Source organism: Grus americana, chromosome 2 (assembly GCF_028858705.1).
Source record: "Grus americana isolate bGruAme1 chromosome 2, bGruAme1.mat, whole genome shotgun sequence".
Classification (NCBI taxonomy): Eukaryota; Metazoa; Chordata; class Aves; order Gruiformes; family Gruidae; genus Grus; species Grus americana.
Genome location: NC_072853.1, coordinates 22,119,723 through 22,139,855, shown reverse-complemented (window position 1 = coordinate 22,139,855; position 20,133 = coordinate 22,119,723). Strand labels below are relative to the sequence as shown.

Genomic DNA, 20,133 nt, shown 5'->3' with positions numbered 1-20,133 from the left:
TGGGTAGGAATAACCCACGTTTTCCGTCTTACTGTCTTTAGCTAGCGTGTATTGTATATAGCATATAATATATAGTTGCAAATTTAAATGTATTGCTTCTGTCTTTCCTGTATTTTCTTTACCCTAGTTAGTCCTCTGCTTATATTTGTGAGCAAAAAGGTCAGCATCTGTCCAGTATACCGCTATGATTTTGTGTGTATGGATTTATACTTTAAGATAAAGAACTCACCTTTAACTCGTAGGGAATTACCTCAATAAAAAAAAAAAAAAAATCAGAAGTGTGGAGCAGGCTTTGTATCAACAGGAAAGGTAGCAGGAAGATGTGGCTTAATGCTATTAAAGAAGAGTGAGGAAAACTGATTTTATTCACACCTCACTCTAGTCAAATAGCCTTTCATTCTAAATTGTCTTTTAACAAATATTTTTGCTCTTAACTATTCTGCTATCTACTCTTCCTCTTTTACCCGTATCCTTAACATTGCAGAATTTGAATAGTGTCAGGGAATACCTTTCCTTAGAGTGAGATGCATTATGTCATTCTTCAGGTCTAATTACAACATCCAGACTAATGACACATATTTATGGAACATACAGACTCCGTGGAACATTTCTATCTTAAATTCTCCTCCGTGTTTTAAGATTACGCCTATTTGATTGTGCTATTGCACATCTGATTTTGTGAAGAGTGTACAGAAATGAGGCTTTCCAAATCTGTAAGTCACAGAAGTTTCTGAGACCATGTATGCAGTGAAAGATCTTTGTTTTTAAGGAGAATAGAAAACTGAAATTGAGAAAAGCCTCGGGGGGGGGTGGAGGGGGGAAGGAAAAGAGTAATTAACTTGTATCTCTCTGTCCTATGCTGCTTTTAGAATTTCCGATGGGCATGTTTGCTGTGTAAGGTTTCAGGCATGTTTTTTTGAACACTAAGTTCCTAAATACTTCTCTTTAATAAGTGACATCATTACTTACAATGAAAAGTTCTGTATCAAAGCATGGTAAAATAGATGGTACTTATTTTGGTTTATTCAGACTTGTAGTACAATACCTGATTTTCATTTACTTTATAAGTTTATTCATTGAGAGTCTCATTTGTTTCTAAATCTGTATATAAAACCCTTAGACATACCACTCTTGTATGTCAAGATGAACAATTGATCCAAATAAATGCTAGTTCCACAACAAAGCAATAACTATGCAAATGAAGACTGCCTATTGACATGACATATATTTAATAGAATTTTATTCCATGATTTTGTTCTCAGATTTTAATGTATTTCTATCAACAAAGATCTATTTTAGTGGATTACAATCTACGGAGCCAGAGAATTTTCAAACTGCTGTTTGGGATTTATGGCATGGCTTCTTAATCAGGAGGAGATTGATTCAAATAAGTGCTATTGTGTCTAAATTAATTGATCTGTTAGTACTTCCATCTTATCATCATTGCTTGAAAGAAATTGGTGCATTACCATGCTGCAACTTCTACTAATTCATTAATATTTACAACAATTAATACAAAAATATTACAAGCCGTGTATCTCAAGAGATGAGATATCAGCTGAACAGATATCCACAGTAAGAAGATACCTATTATCTTTTATTTCCTCTCTGGCTTCTATTAGAATTATTCTTCTAATATATTTGATTAGTTAAAACTAAAAACTGAAAAATATTTGTAATTAAAAAATTATTTTTTCGACTTTGATCTGTAAATAATTTTTTCGTAACGTATACTTTGCTCGTGGACTTTTAAAAACGCAGTTTTTAAAAAGTATTGGTAAATGTGACTGATATGCAGCCAAATACTGGTCATTCGGTTCTAAAATCTGCAAAGGGAGCTTCCCTGGTATTCAGTTGTGTCCCCACTGCCACTACTGGAATGCCTTGCATTACCATACCAGGCCTATTCCTGATTTGGAAATAATGTGATGCCAAACATCCTTTGAAAACCTCCTGAGAAGGATTTATCTTAATGCAGTATATGTCTCAAAGCTATGCGTTCTTATGGATATTTAAAATAATAAATGAAGTATAAGAAGGTCATGATAGAGACTTTTTAGTGACTGCTTTTGACATGGTAGGAGTGCTTGCTTCAGAGCTATAGAGATATAATAGAAAACACTTCCAGAGAATTTTAAGTACTTTAGTTAGGTTTTTGGTGGTGGTAATAATGATTTATTGATTTAATAGTTATAGCAATTATAGCTACATTATACTGATACAAGCTATAATACACCAAGGATAAGTACATCTTTGTATTCACTTATTTGTATTTCATCCTATGGATTCACTATATTTGCCCAGATAAAAAGATATTCATATGCTATTACTTTTTTCTTAATGTGTGGATATATAGCATTCTTTGTCAAAACTTTCAGCTGTTATGCTTTCATATTATGTATCTCATATACAGTACTTACATGTTTTAATTCTGTAATCAAACTGAATTGCCTAAAAATCCATTCTAAATCTATATGTTACAAGCTGCTTGCGTTTAAAACAAAGTTTTTGTACAGTCTTGGCATTTGACAATAGATGAAAATTATAATCTGCCAGTTATAGAATACAATTGTTTAACTATAAAACACAGTAATTATCAGTTGAAATTTAGTATTGTCTTTCATTTCATTTTATTGATTTATATTACTTATTCTAATTTTGCATTTTTCAAATGGTATCTTGATATTGACTGTAAAATGTGGATAAAATTATAGCATATTTTTGTGGTGTATGAACTTTTCTGGAATTCTTAATCTAACATATGCAGTGTTAATGAATTATGAGCAATGTTTTGTGACTCATTAACAAACTGCAAGCTGAAATTAGATTAGGGCTTATAGATATATTTTTATTATTATTATTATTATTATTATTTCTGATGATTTTTGGAAGAATGCACTTGTTTTGCTAATGATGGTAGCTTCATAGTCCGTTGTAATTATTATTATTACTTTTCAAGATGAATTCCTCCCATTCTTTTGCTACAAATAGATTTTCAGTACAGAGAATGACACTGTCCCTCAGATGTTCTCCATGTCTGAAATGGCAGTGTGTTTTTGAATGTGAAGTAATAAAGTAAGTAATGAGATAGTTGCTTTGGCATTTCACTTGCATGCATTTGCAGTAACTTAAACTTCCGCAAGATGACAGTAACATTTGGTTCTGAAAAGGTATCTGCTGAATTGCCCATGAGAGTTAATAGCTATACATTCTCTTTTCTCATGTTCTGTGTTTTGGTCTTGATAATATTGCCTTTGGCAGACTGTTACATCAATGCAGTCCTTTCCAGAGTGTGTTATGTGGATTATAAAATTCCTGAACTTGTATATCCTTTGCAAAAAAATCTGTTTCCTTTTTGTTTTCTGTTTTGGATATGTGAAGTTTGATTCAGCATAATTTACAATAACTTAATAACTGAAAAATCTAATAATACACTTCCCATTGGTGACGTTAAACTGAATGTTCAATACTTGAAAGAGAAAAATAATACTTGCGTTCCAGTAGATAACGTTCTAAAAAGTTGAACAGTCATGAACAAAAGTGTTTATGTTAGTTAACATACCTTTTACTATCCAGTTTTTTCTTCAGCTTCATTGCAAGGATTGACTTTGCTGTCAATTATAACTTTTGTTATTTCCTCAGATCCTATACTAACCCTGTCTTTACTGTTCTTTTTCAACAACAGTAGTTTAACCACTTCTTCTTCAGCTTTCTTTTCCCTTCTGGTGTCTGTGTTATTTTTTTCCCCATTTACTAACTCTGCTCTGCAGACTTCTCTCTAAAACAATTTTTGGCCCTTTCCCTCAGTGTCAGTTTTAACCTTCTGAATACATCCTCTCACGCCCATCTCCTTTGTCTATGTCTGTCCATTACACGATGTGCTCACAGAAGAAGCGGAATCTTCAAGGAGAAGAAACTCAGGTCTGTCTCTTCTACTGCTTTTCTCTGTGTTATTTTTTTCATTTTACCTTTCCTATAGATTTTATCACAGTTCACCTCACATACTTTTCACTCTCTTCCCCCTCAATATATTTAAATATTGGCAAACTGTAAGAATTCAAGATACTTACGTAATTTTTATTACCCATAAACTATGTACTCTACAAAAAGTAAGTGTTAAAAGGTAACTGATGACACGTGTGCTATACCTTAAGACTAAATTCAATTTGTATCCTATGAGTGTTTATTTCCCATCTCCATTATCTGTAAATTAGCCTTTAAGCTTCCAACTAGTACATGAAAACCATCTATAATTTGTTTTACATTTGCATTTGAAAACTTCTACAAAAATTATGGAAACTCTGATATAACAAGTTATTTTTCACCCTGGGGAGGATATGATTTGAGAATTTAATAATTTTAGTAAGTTAAATTTCATGCACTAGAATTTCAAACTTAGCTTCATGGAATAAAACCTAGTAAAATAATAAATAAATAAAATAAAGACGGTAGAGCTGTTAGTGATCAAAAGCTATTCTCTCATGCCAAAAAGTGTAAAACATAAAGTTATGATAACAAGAGAGAGCGAGAAGTCAAAACATTGAAGGATCTGTAACTTAGCTGTATTGTTCATGGCTTTTCTTTCATATTGTGCACTACTTGTGTTTTCATCTTTCACATCAAAATTTAATCTGCCATTTTATTGAATTGTCCATGTACTTTATATTACTGGCAGAAAACTAGTATCTAGCAAGATATCCTAGCTCTGAAAATGCAGTAGTTGTTCACACTTCCCTGTCTGTTGAATTGTGGTATGCCAGAATAACAAAATTCCCCATATTCAAGTTAATTAAATTCATCTATAAAATTTAAATTTTGCAATCATTGTGTCAAAGCTCTAATTAATTTCCTGTGCCTCCGCTATTATCTGAACAAATTAGAGAAGCCACTTGGATGCCATTTAGCTTCTAAAATCTGAAGTAGTTTTTGGGTACATTGACTGGTCCATTAAAATTAGGTGGTATTTTGTCAAACATTTTTGTCTTTTTTTTCTACTATGGCTGGCTCCTTCAGAACTCAGTTTTACCTTTGGTACCACTCTTGTCCTAATTTCCTAGAGTCAGAGATTGTCTTTGTGGAATCTTGCAGATGTTACCTGCTGTGGTTTTCATATTAAACAAATCTCAAGACAGAAATCACTTAAATTACAGGGAAAAAAAAAAGTTGAGTGTTGATAGAGAAGACAACTGGTAGTGTGATCTGAATTCCATCTTCTGTAAACCACCACTATTAGAAATTAATAAATTATGCTGTAGAAAGAGTGAGTTTACTACTTTGTGCTTAGGATCCATTCCCAGTGCCTGTGCAGTGATTCTGAATTTCTTTCATTAAAAAAAGTGAAACTAAAGGATTGGGTCACCCATTTCCTATTTGTTCATAGTAAAAGAAAAGGAACTTGTGGACCTTTTTATTCAAGAACATTCTTTTTGAATCAAAATATTGAATAAGCTCATATGATTCTTGGGGTTGGAAGAAGTCAGACCTTAAAATGATATCTAGTGTCTCAGAAAAACACATATTTTCATGTCCTATGTTTCTCGAACATATATGAGAAGGCAGTACCTGTGTATTATTAACTTTTTTGTCTTTTCAATTCTGATGCACTTTTGCAAGACACCGTTTAGCTCACCAACAGTGTTAAGTAAAAGTATTAGGCACTGATAAATGTAAGTCTAGCACAGAAGCGCAAAAGCATGATCAGCAGTGCAGTTGCAAAAATTATTACTGCCCTTAAACTCAGGAGCAATTAGTTTGTTTTGTGCATAGTAATGTATTTTGAGATGTACATTTCAAATGGATACTCTTCCACGTTTCACCTCAATGACAAAATAGCTTATGCATTTCAGTACTAGGCACTTTGAGCAGCTGTGCACCCAGCTAAAAGCAAGGGTGACATTTCAAAAGTATACCTCTAGAAGGAGATGTTTTCCCATTGTTTTGGAATTTGCTTTTAAAAGTGTGGAACTAGGATAATCCATTTACAGGTTTCATTAGGAAGCGCTTTTCACGGTTTTTACCGTGCTACCTAACATTCACATGAATTAAAGGATTAGCTATTGATTTTAGGTGTTATTGGACCAAAACATGTTGTGAAAGCTAAATATCTGAATATGTGAATATTGTATTGATGGAAAAATATTGCCATTTCCTCTCTCTGGACATTATAATCTATAATTGCAAAAATGAGAAAATTTTATTCTCCGAAAAATATCTAGATTTTTTTAAATTGAAAAGTCCTATAAGGGTGCATGCAAAGCTCAGGGTGTATATTTCAAGCACAAAAGCAAGTTCAGAAAGCTAACAAGCCATAATATTTTTATATAAATTTTGTTATTGACAGCGGTACAGCTTGATAGCATCCTTAATGACTAAACCCTCTTTTCCTTGGATGAAGGAGGAGCTTTGCGATGCAGAGTTTTCACAATTTGTGAAATTGTGAATTGTGAATTTTTACAAATCATATTTTGGAAATAATTTAATATGTTTCATAGGACTTAAGTATTGTGAAAACTGTTAGGGAGACATATGCCTGTTCACCCTCCTGTGTATTCAGTATGAGCAATGGAAGTAAGCCCCTGCTTGCCAAAGAACCTTAGAGATGAAGCAGACACCTTTCTTCTCATCAGTAAGATGGTTCAGACCAACCAGTTACCGTTGTGCCAACAGTTCCTTGCAATTGCAAGTAATACTTACTGTGGTCTTCAAACACATGAGACTGAGATACAGAAAACATTCTTCAGGCTTGTAAAATTAACCTAGGCCCAGATGTGAGCGGACTCAAATAACTATACTCAAAAATTGATCACCAAAACTATGGAAAGGCCCATCCACGACAGTTTAAAGGCAGTCAGTGTACAGGTAGCGGAAATAGTGCTGGCTAATAAATTTGAGGTTTATTCCAGGATGAGGAGGGATGGAATAGCGATGCTCTGTCATTGCTTCTTTCTAAGGAGGCAGAAGGAAGTTGGAGTAGTGGGGACAGCTCTATTTCTAAAAGGCCATGAAAGGCAGGGAAATAGAGATTCCAGCTCTTTTCTGCAACATCTGGAGCAAAACTGTCATGTTAAGGGCACACGAAGGATTGATTAGAGGTTTTGCTAACTGAGAATTGTATTCAAGTAGACAAGGACTTTGAAAGATGTTTTTCTCTGTGTTTTATCATTTTTATGGAAAATTATGTTTCTTTGTAGTAACGATTGATGGGGTTGAAGCATACACAAGCTACAAAGCCCTACTAAAGATGGGTGACCAAAGTGGAAGATCTTGTAGCCCTGGATAGTGGAAGGACAAGCAGTAGAAGGGTCTGGCAAATAAACTGTTGGAGAAAGCAAGGGCAAAAAATTTGTATGATTGAGAGAGTTTAACAGATCAACTGCAGTAGAAGACAAGGAGCATAGTTATTTGGATTTGTTCTTATCTTACAGTATCATGAGAGGTTTTTTAAAGCCTTCCAAGGTGAATCTACTGTGATATACTTACTCTTTATAAACAAAACATGACACTCCTCTATTTTTGAGTTACTGTTATAGTCAGTATTCAGTGACACAGTTTCCTTTAAAGACCAGGATGGAGCTTTATTTTGTTTCTATCTTTTTTGTGTTGAAAAGAAATTTCTGGATGGAATTTGTAACATTTTAGCACAAATATGATTAAATGACTTGTGCATTTCTGAAGGCTTCTGTGATGATTAGTTTGACAGGTGTGTTGATGCCTTAGACTGTGACTGAGACATTTAAAGAGTCTTAACTTTGTATTTGGTCAACAAAAACCAAAGGGAGAGGTAAACTCCGAATTCAGTTTGAAGGTACTTAGCTGCTAATAGATGTATCATATTGGATGGCTAGGAAGCTCTTTGTCCTTATTTTTAATTTTGATTAGAATTAAAACCAGAAACTAAAGGCCTCGAAATCCAATCTCCAAAATAGCCATCTGTACTGAACCACGTAAATAAAGGCAGATCTTCAGTCTGCTGAAGGAAAAATAGTAAAAATACCAGATTATATAGTATATGTTGGTTTTGTGTTCTTTGGTTAAATCTTTGACAATATTTCTGGCTATTGAGATGCTAATGAAGGTGTCTTGCATTCTTAGGATGGCTGAAGAATCTCCATTAATAGCTGTTTGCTTTTCTGGAAGCAGAGACATAGTTATCATCAAATGTTTGTGCCTATGTTTTGAAGTGGCTGTATCAGAATGTGAAATATTCTGTGGTTATACTGTGGAATATACCAGTGATGGGAACTCTGAGGAGCTTGCATGCTTGGCAAACAGAATGTTGGAGAGCTTAACAATAAGACTGTGCTCAGGCTTTCATGAAGACAATGCAGAGCTTATAGCATGACTGATCAAAATGGATTTTTATGAGTACAGAATTTAAGGGTCCACTGACCCCTCAGATATTTTTCTTTTACATTTTCAAGATCCTATTGCACATCATTCATCCAGGGAAGATGTGCCAGAATTCTTTGGAGAATTGGAATGGGGTGCTTTAGGTAATATTCGTCTTGCTGCTTCTTTCTTTCTTCCTTTTTCCATGTAGATGCTCAGTATTTTTCAAAGGCCACCAAAATGTATGTACACCTTTGTATGAGGCAGCAAGGACAAACATCACAGAATACCCTGCAAAAATCAGTTTGGAAAAAACTGATAAAAAAAAAAAAAGCTGGTCATAACACTTATCATTATTTTAATAAACATGCAAAATAGAACTTCCTAGCTTGCTTCAAAAGACCTTTGTTCTTTACTGGCTGCACTGATCTATCCCTAGTGATGAAGACCTGAGCTGACCCTGTCAATTTATGAACCCATGATTCCAGAGATACTTTAATTTTCTATCTTAGATCACCACACCATCTTCTTCAATTCTTTCCCTAAGCAGTGCCATGTATTCTGCAAATAATCCAAAGTAACATTGTTAACGTGGTTTAAACATTGTGATAAAAATTTGTTTAATTGGTGAGAAATGTCCCCCGGGTTTCAGTCTTTGTTTAGTGTGTCAAGTTTGAAGCCAAGAAGAAAAAAACCCCAACAAAACCATCAAGCAAGTCTCAAATAGAAAACAGGAATGCAAAGGCATGCTCCCCCACTGGGAAGCTGGCTGACTGAAATTGTCTTTATTCTAGCATTCCCTTTAAAGGACAGTAATTAACACTTCAATGTCATTTAAACAGTAATATAAAAACACTTAAACAACCTTTTATTTCATTTTTGTTCCACGTTTCTGTAGGTGTCAGCCATATTCTGTTCATTCAAACTGTGGTGTGGATCACAGACTTCTTGGAAGGGCCTTGGTTGCTGCAACTATAACTTTATTTTTGCCACACATTGGACATAAAGTCCTGGAGTGAAGTTCAGCAACCATTTATATTTTTCACACTGTAGGCAGCCAGAATGACAAAATTTAGAGCTAATTTCTTAGAGGTGGAATTGGAATTGAATGGCTCTGGAAATAGGAGGAAATTTAATCCTTTGAGTGCAAGATCTTTAACTGACAAGTTTTGATGTTCAAAGCAAATAACTTTTAGATTTTGCTTTTAGGACACAATCTTGTTTCCTACGCCTATTTTGATAGGAATATTGTTTCAGGGATTTTTTTCTTTTTTTCCAGTATAAAATTGATTTTCCTGTATTCTCATAAATAACATTTCAAGAAAAATCTCTAGTAAGAAATTTGACTAGCATTTTTAAAAGTGCATACCAAAAGTTAGGGTCCTATGTATTAATTTGGTTTTTAAAATGACATGTTATTTAATAATTTGCACTATTTTTTGAAAAATCAGACTCAATTTTCAATAAAGCACCTAAGAAGCTAATTTATCCATTCTAAATACAATTTGTAGTCATATTGCTGATTTTAAGTGTCTGCAAATGAAAAAACAGAAGCATAAAAATTTTATGTCATTGCCATATCTTATACCTAAACTCAGAGACAAACAAGGAGTTCCACGCCTGTCTGTTGTAATAAGATGCACATCCTCCAGTGCTGGGGGCTGCAATTTCTTTAATTCAAAGCAAGGAAGTCTAGGTTTATTTTGAGCCCCAGCTTGAGCTGATGCAAATCTCTTTCTTCTGGCTCCCAGATGAAAGTACTATCCTGAACCAACTTCTTGAACTGATTCCTGCACAGCTAAAAATCATTGCAAGAGAGACAACTAGGTTCTAACCTCATGTTTGGGGAAGTCAGCTGTGAGAGAAAGAAGGAACCCTGGGAGGAAGACTATTAAGCCCAGTACCTCCTAGTTGTAACCTTAAGGCTGCAAAGTCAAGCTCCCCCTTATCCTCCCAAGGAAGCCGGCAATTTTTGAGCAATCGTTCAATGCTGCCATCACTATGCATGGCTAGGGAAAAGTCTGCTCTCCTGCTTCTTCTGTAGAACTGTTATTCTATTTGGACATGTACAGAGATGGTCATGTCCTACTCCAAGGGACTTGGGGTCCCTACTCCATGGGACTTCTCGGGGTCAGGTGGGCAAAGCCTGCTGGGGTGCTTTGGCCTCCAGGTTCCATCAGAACAGCAGAGCTCACTGAGTCATTTCTCAGAAAATATAGCTGATCAAGGTTATTTAAAATCAGTTTTAGTTCTTGTTAAGTCCATTCCTTGAGTCTCTTGATTAGAATTCTTTTCTGTTCGTTTTATCTTCCGGACACATGTTAGATTGTTAGATACCTATTAGATACATTAGTACCTGTTAGAAGGAATAAACCCTTACAGGACCAAGGGAACATGGCTCTGTCTACTATTTTGTGAAATGTCAGTGGTCATTATAATAGCATGTCAACTCTGATGGTGGAAGAAAGTTTTGGGAGAGGATCTTTCAGCATTTCTATCTCTCTGTCCTTATATTTCATCTCTATATTTCACCAATATGCTTCAATATATGTGTATTGTGATTAAGCTGAAAATATATAGATATTTCTGTAGTGTACAGAAATGTTGCCTTCATGAAAGCACCGATTTTTTTCTCCAAATTGTTTAATTCTGAAAAACTTCAGCTCTTAAATTGAGATCATTACACTACAGGATACAGTATATGCTTTTCACTTTGTAAACTGAGGTTAATTCAAGTGATGTAAAAAAAACCATTGAAGATATTGAAGAAATCATGTAAATAGAAATACACTATAGGAGTGACTGGTGACTTTGACATTTTATATTATTCAATTTGAGACATTTTAAAATCACCTTATAGTGAATTATTGGTTTTCAGCATTTTCAAGACATTAAGGATCTTTGTAGCTTTTTCAATTTGAGCACCTAACAACTGGGGGAACCAAAAGCATTAATTACTTTAGTGTCAACATTCTGGACCTGCTCTGAATTCTTTTAAGAGGCAATGACTAGGCCCATAGCTGCTGTGAAGATCTTTGCTGTTGAGAAGTTATCATTGTTTTATTTGGTCAATAGACAATGCTGATATTGTTCAGTTCTGCTACTTCCCGTCCAAGTGAGATCTTTCTCAATCCAATCTTCTGTTCCTTCTACTACTTCTTCAAACAGCTCTTCACAATACAACTGAAACCTCAGGTTGGAGAGTAGGAGAGTAGGATCCACCGTGCTGACCTTTCTTGTACAAAACTAAAGGATTTATGTATTGCAGAGATTTGTAATAAATGTCACAGCACTTCAATTACACTTTTAAATTCAAGAAGCTAATAGAATTTTATCCTTGCTAATACTATGGTATTATTTTCTATAAGTCAATTTGGAAATATTTTTCTATATACTTTTTTAAACATGGACAAGAACAAGTGAAAGTCGGGCAGGTTTCAAGTTTCTCTTATTTTGCCAATGTCTTTATTTAAATACTCATGTTTGAAAATCTCTATGGCCCAGACATATGAATGAATGGAATTCTAGGCATCTTAAAAAAGGAATTCTCCTATATAGTATTAGATTTCTGTATTAAGACGATATTTCAGGCAAAGTAAAGACTTCTTTTCTCCATGCGTATGACATAACTTAGAAATGTCATCATTCTGTCTGTGCTCAAACTCAAGGGTATTTTAATGACTCTTTGCTTTCATCTATTTTGCATTATGTTGAATCAGTGCTATGGCTATCAAATAGCTTTCTGCTTTAGAAAGTAATGAGGCAGTAGAAGACAGTGTTGTATTTGCAGCTTTTCTATTGGTGACAGCAACGTTACAAAAAAAAAAAAAAAAGCAAGCTTGAAAAGCAAACACAGCTCTTTCTCTCTCCTTATTTTGTAGCAATATCCACATAGATAATATAGGCCAGGCTACCCAAAGGCCAAAGCAGAAGTATGCAAGAGACCTTATTTATAAACTGTGTACAATATGGGGAAGGAAAGGTCAGGGAATGGGAGAAGGAAGTTTCAAGAACCCATTTGGTATCCATTGATTTCCAAAAGTGTAGGCTTATCACTTGCCATATCTGCTTCCCATTAAATTGCCTAATAGTTCCACTAGGAGTTGCCAGCAGAACAACCTTGATCCCACACAGGATGGGATGCCAGATCCTATCGAAGTGTGGTGCATTGTTTATGCTCTCTGCAGGACAATATTTTTCTTTCTTACACTTCTACCCTGCTCCAGTACGATTTCTCTTTAAGTATGACTTCATCCCCTGCTTTGATACCCATCTACAAAATGATATTTCCTTAAAATATAACAGCTCTGTTTCCCTCTTCAGGCTGTGTATTATAAAGTAGATCATAATATTGTGAGCAACCCTCAATAACCAATAATTCTGGAAAAATTCTTAATGCTAATAATACATGCTATTTTTGGTTTGTAGCTTGGGGGTTCTTGCTCCATATTCATGGGATTGTTTTAATTGAATTTAATATCATCTTGGCTTACAGTAAGAAAAAGAAACAGACAGTCTGTTTAAAAGTTAATGTATTTTTAATTAAAGTAAATTTCATTTGACTTAAAATTCTTTCACATTAATTACCAAACTTGGATTTCAGAGTGCAGTATTTATGGGCTGCCAAACTATTTGATAGGAATCCAATGTATTTTCATTTCTTTGTGACAGAGTGCCCTGAGCCATTTACAACCTTTGATATGCATTCAGAATATTTGTTGGCATCAGTTAGATGGATTTATGTGCATGAACTGAGTTCTGAGTATTGCTGCTAGTGTCTTTTGTTCTTCATCATTTTTTAACTCTAAGACAGGCTACAGTAATGTCATTATTAAACCTTTTAACCTGTAGAAGCTATGAGAATTGATTAAATCAATGAAGATTGAAAGTAATTACTGAAAACCATTCTGACAGACACATTCAATTTTTATGCTTCAACTATTAGACTGCATATTGTGTGCACAAAGCATAAAACATACAGCACAAGCAAATTTTTTACTTTCATTTTTGTGTCATCCTATTCAAGGAAACTGTAAAGTAACTATGTCTGACACCTGCCTTGCTCTCTTTTGTGTTGAGTGTGGTAACGATTCTGGAAGTGCACAAAATACCCATGGGTTCCCTCCAGTAAGTCTTCAATAAGAGTGCACAAATGTATACACTCGCATGCAGTGGATATGCCTCTGGATGTAGAGCACTATATTTGGTTGGTTGACTAAACTCATAAATTTAAATTAATTTGGTGGGGTTTATTCATTTTTCCTTTTTAATGCATGATTTATATTACTTTTATTATTATTTCTGCATTTTCTCTCTCCTCCTCTTTTTGTTTTACTTATTGCTTTCATTTGTTTATAGAAGAAAAGAAAGCAGATCCAGAGAATGGGGATACAGGTAGGGTGACTTATTCAAAATATTTTCATGTTTTTGCCCTGAAGTTTTTTGATCTATTATGTTTAAGCAAATGTGTACCATAGAGTTGGATCTCAATTTTGATGTATTTTTGGGATTTCAGAATGGACACTAGGAAACGGAAACTAAGAAAGCATTTTCCCAAATGTATTATTTCCCTTGTTTTTCTAAGGGAGCCAAATTAGGGTGAGAAATTGCAGGAAAGAGACTAGAATCAGCTAAAGAAGGTTCTTGTACAGCTTAAGACTTCTGTTCTGTCCTCCCCACTCCAGGCAGAGAGTGTGCTCACCTGTACACTGTCTTTTTCCTAGAGAGATTACAGGTTTCTGACTTCCAAATCTCAGTATTTCTGTAGCCCCCTCATCACTAGTTTTCCCCCATGCCTGCGCTGCTGTGCCTCCCAAATTTTGTATCCCTCTTGCCCATGCCTATCCAAAACGAAATCTGTCCTAATATTTTAAGACAAACTCCACTCTACTTCCATACCCCAATTTCCCTTTTACTCTCTGTGCCCCTGAAGCCCCACTGTACAGCAAACTCCTTCCCCAAAGACATCACCATTGCCAGCATCTATAGTAGCTAGAATAGTTTAATAATTCCCACTGGAGAAGGCAATGAAAGAAAGAATGAAAGATCACAGATCCTAGCTGGTTTTGTTTCTATTTTTTAAATAGGTGGATTTGCCTTAGGCTAAGCTGGGTACTAAGGCCATTTTGTTGTCCCTTTTGTCTCTGGTGTGGACCACAGGCTATCAGCTGAAGGTCTTACTCTAGAGAGTAACCAATATTTGACCTGAAGAGCAAATAACAGTCTTTAGCTCCAGGCTGAATTGAATGATTGCTTATCTCCTTGTAAAAATGTGACTCTATGAGCAGCTGAGGTCAGGAAAAGTTAGGTATTAACAACACCACTGATTACAGCCCCTTAAAAACATTTAATTTTCAGTTATGAGGAAAGCTTTAATGGTGAAGTAGCTGAATCTTATCTTATTTCAAATTAAAACATGAAAATAATGGTTTGCATTCAAAGCTGCAGCAGTGATTCTAGTGCCTGCCCTGAGTCCTGTAGGAATTATACAGCTGCCACCTAAACTGTGGTAGGAATTACGCGGATGTTACCTCAACGGGGCTCATCCCTAGCTTCCACTTTCATAAAAGAATCAGAGTTCCTTCTTCTACAATAGTAGTTACAACTTGAGCTGGGTGCCTCTGAAGAGGGGCCCTACCTGTCGATTCTTTACTGGATTTTATAGTCTCTATAGGTCACTTGATTTCCTGATGGCACTTCTGCTCATCCAGTCCTGTTCAAATTGTCCGGGATTTTCTCTTCTGATTTACTGCCACAGCCTCCAGGCATCCTTTTTGTCTGTGTCTGGAGACATTTCCTTATCTCTTGTTACAGAATATCCTGTAGTTAAACTTTTACTTACACTTCCTTATCTATGGGTTGCATTTCCATAGATAAAAACAAAGGTTAAAGTACAATTCATGTGGCCTAAGGCTTAATTTACTTTAGTCACTAGCTAAAGCTCTGGCACAAATTAGTCTCTAACTGCTGTGCGCAGCACTTGGGTGCCTTGCCCTGGCATTTCAGGACTGTGTTTGCACTGCAGTTGTGCTGCTTTCCCTCAGCACGCTCTCCTCTAAAAATACGGAGAATGGCTGGTAGTGAATCAGCATTGGGCTCTGTCAGCCGTGAATTTCTCTGTGCTGATGAAAACCCCAGTGAGCTAACCTTCAGGCCATGGGGTTTTTAACATTAGGGAGTTGATCAAAATAAGCAAAACTCCAAGATGTTGCCTACAGTGTAATGATCCCAGTTGCGTTCGGTGAGCAACATCAGGCTTTGTTCTTCTATCAGTCTTTCTTAATTTTTTGTGTTCCTATGGCTGAGGTTTGGGGTCTCATTTGTTATTTCTGTTGGAGGCACAGCTACTGTCTAGAAGCAAAATTCTGGAAGGAAGTTAAGGCAGAAGTGTACAAATGAACTCACTTTTGCCTGGCCAAAATTTGGTCACATACACTTTGGTACATCATGGCAGTACATGAAAGTATATCAGAAGTAGCCTTGTGCTACCACTGTGACATGGTACGCTCCTACATTTTCGCCACTGTTGATAACTACTAGTTAGATTTAGGTTAGTTGTGATTTCTCTGCACACACTCCCTATACATCTCCTGATTACAGTGGAGTCCTTGGTATAGGACTGATGTTTAGCCTCGGTTACCAAGACCATGTTAGGAGCTGAAGCTTCCTAATGCACCTGGACAGTTACTGAACTCTCTGGAAGTCCTTTCTGCTCCTCCTAAACCCCCAGACATAGGTTTCAGCTAAGCATAGATTTGCCAGCAGAAGTGGAGACGATGATAGCCCTGCATTTCCACCACTTAGTGTGGCATGCATGCACGCTGGACCATGTGAACGGCAAGTGCCATGACACTCTCTCAACCTTTCCTACTCCCATCCAGATCACGGCTGCATCTGGCTTTAGTTACATCGAGATTAGCCTGCGGCAGCCAGTAACCCTACACACTCTTTCTGTATGTCAGCTCCATGCATAGTACAACCCAAGCTGATCTTCTGCACTATGAACTTTCCATTGCCCTCAGGACTCCCTCTTTTTGCATGTAACTGAATTCACTTACTTGTTAAAGGCAGTTTCAAAAATACATAGCAAGTTAGATTTTCTTTTAATAAGCTTTTATGGGAATTGAATATTTTTTTTTCTAAATTTAACTGTCTTGTTTTTCTCTTGAGACTAAAATATGCCACTGATTTTGCTTATTTTGCTACAGAGGACTCACACTGAGGGCTTATGTGTTATACTTCCCTTTTAACTGCATATTTCAGAGCTCTTGGTTTTGCAGACCATGAGCAATTTGAAACCTAACTTTCACTTTGCCAAAAGATCATAGATAAGAATGAATATTTTCACAAGTAATTGTGAAATTTATAAATTATGTTCAAGAGGTGTTATTTCATCATGTCTTTTAATTTCCTGAAATTTGGCAGAATATATGGGGAAAAATAACATACGTGATGATTTCATAAGAAAACTTCAAAAGAAAAATTGACAAAATTTCCCTTCTGGTGAAAAACATCTTCTTTGTTACATTACTGAAGAATGACAGGTGGATTTGCAGAATGTTATGATTTCAGCAAAAGATTATTTGTTTCTTTAAGCAAAGGTTAGAGTGTTTTACTTCAAAACCACTTATGTGTGACTTCTGTCACTGATAAAAGAAAAATATCATTTTCCAGTTTAACATTTTTGTTTTCAAGAGAGAAAATATATCTTTAGAGCTTTTAAAACTAGATCCTTAAAAAAATGACTGCATCTTAATGATAAATTGGCAAGTATTGCTTTTATAATGGTTGAGGAAAATTGTGATAGGAAAAACTAGCTATATTTTATTTCAGGAATTTTCATCTGCTGCTGTCTTTTTCATTTTGTTTCTCCCTATAAAACACTGTTTTTTTCTTTTTCATTCATTTTTGTTGATTTTCATTTCTCTTAAAAGTTTTGATGAAGGCTTTTCATTTATGTTGTTTGTAGGGAGTAAAGATGAAGAGTTTGAATTAAAAAAATCAGAAGCCAGAGAGTTTATAGATAACGGTACAGTTTAGCCTTATTCCCTTCCCTCTTCCTCTCACCCTCTTCCTTCCAGATTTCCCATAAAGTGCCACAAGATTTAGCAGGCAGGTATCTCTCATAATATGTGCTACTACGATTACTGCTGTCACGAAAGAAAATACAAAGCCCTGTGCAAAGCCCCACTTTACTATTAGATTACAACTTAAAACTGAGATTAAGAGTTTAAATCAGATTTATATAGTACACTGGAATCTAATATTCCCATCTCAGTTCCATAAATAAAAGTCCAGGTTGTTCAATATATATAATGTACAGAAACTTCCATTTATGATTAGTGGGATTCTGAAATGTTAATCCTTTTGTTCTAAAATTATGGCAACTTTAAGACATATGTCAGTCAAAATGAATGCTTTTTAGCATTCAGTTGATAATGAATTATTCTTGATTTATACAATGTTAAAGTGGAAGAGAATCAAGCCTGTGTGTGTATAATAGATAACTATATTTTGTTTGAAAATCTCTTTTTAATTTTGGGCTGTTGTCTTCCTCTCATTTTTCTATTTCTCACTCTTCCACCTCAGCTTTGGCACTTACTTCCTTGTTATTTTACCTAGTAAATTGGGGTGTTACAGCACCAGTTGGCTGAAACCAGCTGCTGCCTGAGTCATATAGTAAGAACCTATCCCCAGTTGAGAATAATTATGCGTTTGGTCCAAGAGTGAATCTTGAAATCATCCTTGAAGTTGTGTGTCATTAGAATGTAATACAGTGATGCCACTGGGTGGCTCTTTAACATTCCTTTACACATCTTTAAATTGTTTTGAGCGTACTAAGAATACACGCAAATGGTAGACAGAAACTCTGCCAGCCTGTGGTTGTTACTTGATTACTAATCTGGTATAAAAATGCTGGTATCGCACTATAACCGATACAGAATCAGGATCTTGACCCAAAATAAGCAGGTTGTCTTTGCATTCTTTTTTTTTAAATTAAAGACTCAGTTTCTTTTGAATATTTTTGAAATAGTAAAATTCTATTCTGTGGAAACATCCTGTTCCATTTACATTCATTTCTTCCACAAAGTTGGATTCATTTGAACTGTGTAGATAATACAACACTTACTAAGATTCTGCTGAAATACTTATCTACTATTTTCCTCCTCTTACAATTTTTTGTTTTTCTGCGAAATTGTAATTCAGAAACTAAATTCATACGCTGTAATTTAAGTGAATAAGATTTCATCTCTTTCTGTTAGAACTTCCATGAGCATAACATTAAACTTAGAATTGAGGACTGTTGTGTATTTATTTTCTTTTTTTTTTTTTTTTTTAACTTAACAGGTGCAATGGATGTAGAAGAGAGGAATCGCCAAATGAAAATGAGCAAGTACAAACAGGTAGCAGGATCAGATTCCAGGCTGGAACAAGATTATCATTCTAAGGCAAGGGAGTTTTGTTTTGAAAAGCAACAAAATATGCTAAACTGAAATATCCAATATCCTTTTAGAAAGCAATAGATGAGTGGGAGCTGGTTTCTTCAGTAAAAGTTTCTTGTGTGTCTATAATAAAATTATCGGAAACGTGCAGCAAAACCCTTAGTACAGAGTGTTCTTGATTATTAAAATTTAAAAAGGAGAAGTTAAATCAAATAAAAGTGGCAGTGTAATTATCCATTGGAATGAACAATAGGGCCATGATTTAAAAGCTCAAAGAGAAGGAAAAGGGGGGTTTACTGAATGACAGATGGAATGAGAGCTATTGAAACCTGCTCACGGCTTTCGTATAGTTGAACACAGGGTTATCTTGATCTATTGAAAACTGTTACTTAGTTTAATAATGACAGTTTAGCTCTTGGAAAAGTATTTTGTCCATCAACACAAGCTTCCTCCACAGCTGTGGCAATGTGCCAAAAATCTGAATTGTTTCATAGCAGTATAGCCCCAAATATACTATCCAAAATTTCCTGCTATCTGGAACAGGGTCATGTCATATACAGTGTGTTAATTAAAATAATCAAGATATTTTCAATTTAAACTTCCATTATACAAAAATAATTTAGTGTCCTCTAAAAAAACTTCATTAATTGAGGTCAGATTGCGAGTGGGAAACACGAGACTTCTGACCTATAAAAGCTGGCTGAGGAAAAGAAGTCTGTTTTAGACTTTTATTTCCAAGATGTAGTTCCTTGATCCAAGGATTGGCAAAGTTATTGTAAACTGAGCCACTTAATATCTGACGACAAAGAAATCATCAAATTTATTAAGTATTAGTTTTGCAGATAATGTAGACTGATATACATGATATAATTATGATATACATTTCAGTGTGGGGAAAATAGAGGAAGAGCTTTAGCAAAGCCCATGACAAAATGGAAAACCCTAATAATGAAAATAGTTGGAATTGACAAAACAAAATGAAAACTGTGAAAAAGGCTTAAAATACTTAAAAACTCTGTAGATGTACTGCATGACTCTCTGGGTATTTTACAAATGTAGTTTTTACTACAGAAGGCATAGGAATTTTTATTAACATGTAGAAGGGACTTGGTATACTGTCATGTTTAGATGCTTGTTTTATGTTGACGCTTCTGGCAAAATTATTTTCACGTGTGTCTATATTGTTGACTTTGAAAGGTGTGACCTTTTAGATATGAGCATAATACTGTGAGCAGACCTTCTCGCAAGTCTTATGATTGTATGTACCACAGAAATATGACTTTATGTACTGTATGTATAACCAGACTTATTCTGCTAATTTTCCTGCTCCCTCAATGCTTGACTGAAATTTAAGTCAGAAGTA

The 20,133-nt window shown here is 35.1% G+C and overlaps 1 protein-coding gene across 50 annotated transcripts in view; it reads left to right on the top strand.

The window, feature by feature from the left end:
* The window catches only part of RIMS2 (regulating synaptic membrane exocytosis 2), a 502,429-nt gene that overhangs the window by 382,935 nt on the left and 99,361 nt on the right, over positions 1–20,133 (top strand). For 21 of the 50 annotated variants that reach the window (XM_054816636.1, XM_054816622.1, XM_054816620.1 and 18 more), the window contains 3 exons: positions 3,892–3,921; positions 13,690–13,722; positions 18,676–18,776. The exons of 6 other annotated variants lie outside the window; for them this stretch is intronic. In XM_054816636.1, the coding sequence (XP_054672611.1) occupies positions 3,892–3,921; positions 13,690–13,722; positions 18,676–18,776 (164 nt within the window). Of the gene's footprint in view, positions 1–3,888; positions 3,922–13,686; positions 13,723–18,675; positions 18,777–20,133 lie in introns of all 50 variants that reach the window. 23 more of the 50 variants (XM_054816640.1, XM_054816649.1, XM_054816645.1 and 20 more) reach the window with 8 other exon arrangements.